This window comes from Microchirus variegatus, assembly GCF_963457635.1.
Source record: "Microchirus variegatus genome assembly, chromosome: 22".
Taxonomy (NCBI): Eukaryota; Metazoa; Chordata; class Actinopteri; order Pleuronectiformes; family Soleidae; genus Microchirus; species Microchirus variegatus.
In genome coordinates this window covers 19,815,818-19,819,823 of record NC_139823.1, presented here as the reverse complement: position 1 = coordinate 19,819,823, position 4,006 = coordinate 19,815,818, and the positions used below count along the sequence as shown (strand labels likewise).

General features: G+C 38.1%; 1 protein-coding gene across 1 annotated transcript in view; it reads left to right on the top strand.

Moving 5' to 3' along the window:
• LOC310943034 (homeobox protein engrailed-1-like) overlaps positions 1-4,006 on the top strand; it is a 6,419-nt gene continuing 2,413 nt past the window's right edge. The window contains exon 1 of the mRNA XM_083908525.1: positions 1-994. Coding sequence (XP_083764651.1) covers positions 286-994 — 709 coding nt within the window. The 5' untranslated portion in view covers positions 1-285. The remainder of the gene's footprint in view (positions 995-4,006) is intronic.

Genomic DNA, 4,006 nt, shown 5'->3' with positions numbered 1-4,006 from the left:
GAGCGCGCGGATGTTTTCCGCTAACAGCAGAGGAGGCACGAGACGGCTGTAGGTGACGATGATGATGATGATGATGATGATGAAGATGATGAAGAAGATAACGATGAAACCCTGGTGTTTCCTCTTCGTCCTCGCGCTGAGAGTCTGAACGTGGAGCGAGAAGGAGCAACAAGTGGAGCTGGAGCTGCGGGAGGAGCAGGAGGAGGAGGAACATCAGCACCAGCAGCAGCAGCAGCAGCAGGAGCAGGAGGAGCAGGAGGAGCAGCAGCACAGCCAGGAGGAGTCATGGAGGAGCAGAAGGAGGCTCGCAGGAGCAGCAGCAGCAGGAGCAGCAGCAGCAGCAGCGGTGGCGGCGGCAGCAGCAGCGGTTCAGAGGAGGAGAACATGTCCTTGTCTCCGCACCTCCCGTCCTCTCCTCCTCCTCCCATGATCCAGCTGGGCGCGCAGGTGGCGCACACCAGAACCACCAACTTCTTCATCGACAACATCCTGCGGCCGGACTTTGGCTGCGGCCGGAAACAGCAGCAGCAGGAGCAGCAGGAGCAGCAGGAGCAGCAGAGGGAGCAGAGGGAGCAGAGGGAGCAGAGGGAGCAGAGGGAGCAGAGGGAGCCGGCCTTCAGGCTCCACGCGCCGGCCAGGGAGAAGGTGAACCCGCTGCGCGTGGCGCGGCCGCCGGTGTGCGTTCAGGACAGCAGCAGTGACAGCACCTCCTCCTCCTCCCCCTGCTCCTCCTCCTCCTCGTCCTCTCCTTCGTCCAAACTGAGCGCCGTCAAGCTGCAGGGAGACACGGCCGGAGACAGGGACAGGGACGGGGACGGGGACGGGGACAGAGAGGGGGACAGGGACGGAGGAGGTGGTGGAGGAGGTGGAGGAGGAACCGCGGCTCCGGTGAGCGGCGGTAAAGGAGGCTCCGCGGCGAAGGAGAAGGAGAGTCAGCCGCTCCTGTGGCCCGCGTGGGTTTACTGCACGCGCTACTCTGACCGGCCTTCATCTGGTAAGAAGCTACATAATAAACTATTGTACTGAGATTAACACATTTATCACATTTAAACAAGAACAATAACAACAAATAACAATTTAGAACAAGTTAAATTAAGTCTGTTTTAAATGTATATACATTCAAAATGATCAACTGACAACATTAGTGTGAGTTTTATTGTGAAAAATAACGGAACATGTTTTTAAAACGTTTGTGGCTAAATTAAAGGTTTTATAAATTATATATATTATATTAATCTGTGTCACTTTATTTATTCATAATAATAATAATAATAATAGAGGAATAAAGCTCGAGGTTTACTCAGAATGTTCCAGAATATTAGCGGAAAATGTTCACGCAGAAACAACCACACACACACACACAGACACACACACATTTACTATAATACAAAGGACGTGAATTATAATCTGTAAAAATATAATAATAATAATAATAATATTAATAATGACAAAAAATAATAAAACAGCTAAAGGTTTCTTATTATTCATTGTGTTTTTAAATAATTACATTAAATAATTGTTTTTATTGTTAATATTTAGTTTCTGTCACTTGTTTTTCTGATTAACAAAGTTAATCTCGTCTCAATTTAAATTTACTATAAAAATAAAACTGTATAGTAATTATTTTTCTTTCTTTTTTTACTTTTATTAAATCAAATCTGCAGGATTTTATATAAAGTACATATTTATATAAAGTCATGTTTCAGAGCTGGGAATAATTTAATTTAATAATTTAATTGTGTTTGAAGACGTCTCCAAATTTATTCCTAATAATAATTATATATTTATGTTTATGTTTAAATTAAATATGTTAAATATAAGCGCTGCAGTGAAAATGAATGATTTAAAAATAATTATGTACATTAAATATATGCAACGACTTGAGTTTAATTTACATTAAAATGCACAGATTGAAAACGTCACAGTTACTTTGTTTATTACATTATTGAGTTTCATTTATATTAATTTATTAATTTTATTTTATTTATTTATTTATCTATATTCATGTGAGGCATGAGGCATTTTTTTTATTTTATTAGAAAACAATCATTTGCATAAAAACGCATCAACAGTCTGTTTCAAACTAAAACTCCGCCACTGTTTTATATCAAAGTGTGGGATTGTATCATATTATGGATTATTTTGCGGATTATATTAAATCGTGTATTATATTATATTATAGCAGTCAAACATTTAATTTGACTTATCTGCAGGAGATGATGTCATTTTTGATAATGAGAAATTATTATTAATTTCATTTATTTATCTAATTATGACCTGAAGTCATGTGACTTTATATTTACATTTTAATTGATTCATTAATTCATTAATTTTCCAACAACGAAACAGTTTTTAATTATTTTTATTTTTTAAAGCTGAGCGTCTGCGTCATGTTAATGTGTGTGTGCGTGTGTGTGTGTGTGTGTGTCCATGGTCTCCATAGTAACGCTGATTATTATTCATTAATATTTCTTTTTTTCTATTTTCATAAATGCATGTGGCGCTGGTGTGTGTTTGTGTGTGTGTGTGTGTGTGTGTGTGTGTGTGTGTGTGTGTGTGTGTGTGTGTGTGTGTGCGCGCGAGGGCGATATCATGGTCATGGCCGCGTTCCATTGTGATTGTCGAGAGAGTGAAGAGGTGAAGATTTCACGTCGTTCGTCTGTTTGTTTGTTTGTTTGTTTGTTTGTTTGTTTGTTTTCCCGCGGGTCTGCGCGTGTTCACCTTTGGCGCCACATCATGTCACTGACGTCACAGGCGCGAGCTTGACCTCAGAGACATCTGTTTATGCGTCCGCGCGTTTAGCGGATGATATTTTGTTGTAAACACAACAATGTGTCACATGTTCGATGACGTCAGTGATGTCTAACGTAACCTTACGTTACATCTGATTGTTTATTTCTCTACGTTTAGAACGTGTTGTTGGTGTTTTATCATCTTTAGCTCAGATTATTATTAATATTTCACAATATTACCGTGAAGTAACTAAACTGTTCTCAGTTATTTAATATGTGTTGTTTTCTTTATTTAAAAAAAGTGACATCATTCAAACTCAACAAGAGTAACTTTGTCACCTAAAGTCATTTATTTCAGAATAAATAATACATTTTATTTCAAAAACAGCAAACCTTTGATCTGTTGATGTTCATTTAAAATTCAAAGTGAGGTCATGGGTTTTACAGATTATTAGATTACATTAGATTAGATTATTCATCAACAGAAGTCAAATATTAAATGATGTTTGTGTCATTTATTTTGTGATTTATCAGCTGTTTTTTTTCAAACTCTCACTCTGTCACTCACCTAAATAACTGGACTCAAACATCGCAGTCGTGTGTGTGTGTGTGTGTGTGTGTGTGTGTGAATCTGTGCAGATTTTATTCTCATTCATTTTAAATCCTTTTTTTTCAGCCTGTTTTTAGGTTTATTCAAAGGTTCAAGTGAAACTTTATTGTCCACATGTGGACAACGTGTGGACAATGTGTCTCTTAAAGCAGTCGAGGAAACGTTTTTTTTTTTAAAAAAAGACCAAAGAAGATAAAAGCAGGAGATTTTTGAGTTTAAATGAATAAAACGTTCACTGTAAAATCTGCAAACTGAACTCAAACAACATTAAAATACTACTTTACAGAGTTAGACTTTATAATCAGTTTACACTTTAAATAACAAACAAACATCTGTGGACAAAGTGTCTTTTAAAGCACATAAAAACTCTTTGAATTTAAATTCAAAATGACTGTAAACTTTACAGCATTAAATCAACTCATAAATGTAATATTTTAGAGTTCAATTACACACTTTTTTTAGAGTGTATTTGTTGACGTTATCGCTGAGTCACTTTAACTTTGCAAAAATGTGCTGAGTCACATTTAAAATGGCAGAAAAACGCTGGCGTGGCGTCGTTCTCTGACGTGAGCAGCAGGTGGCGCTGTGTTTAAGTCAGAAGAAGAAGAAAAACTGCGATATCATTTTTAGGTTTTATTTGCGACAGATTTAAAATGTGACGTCG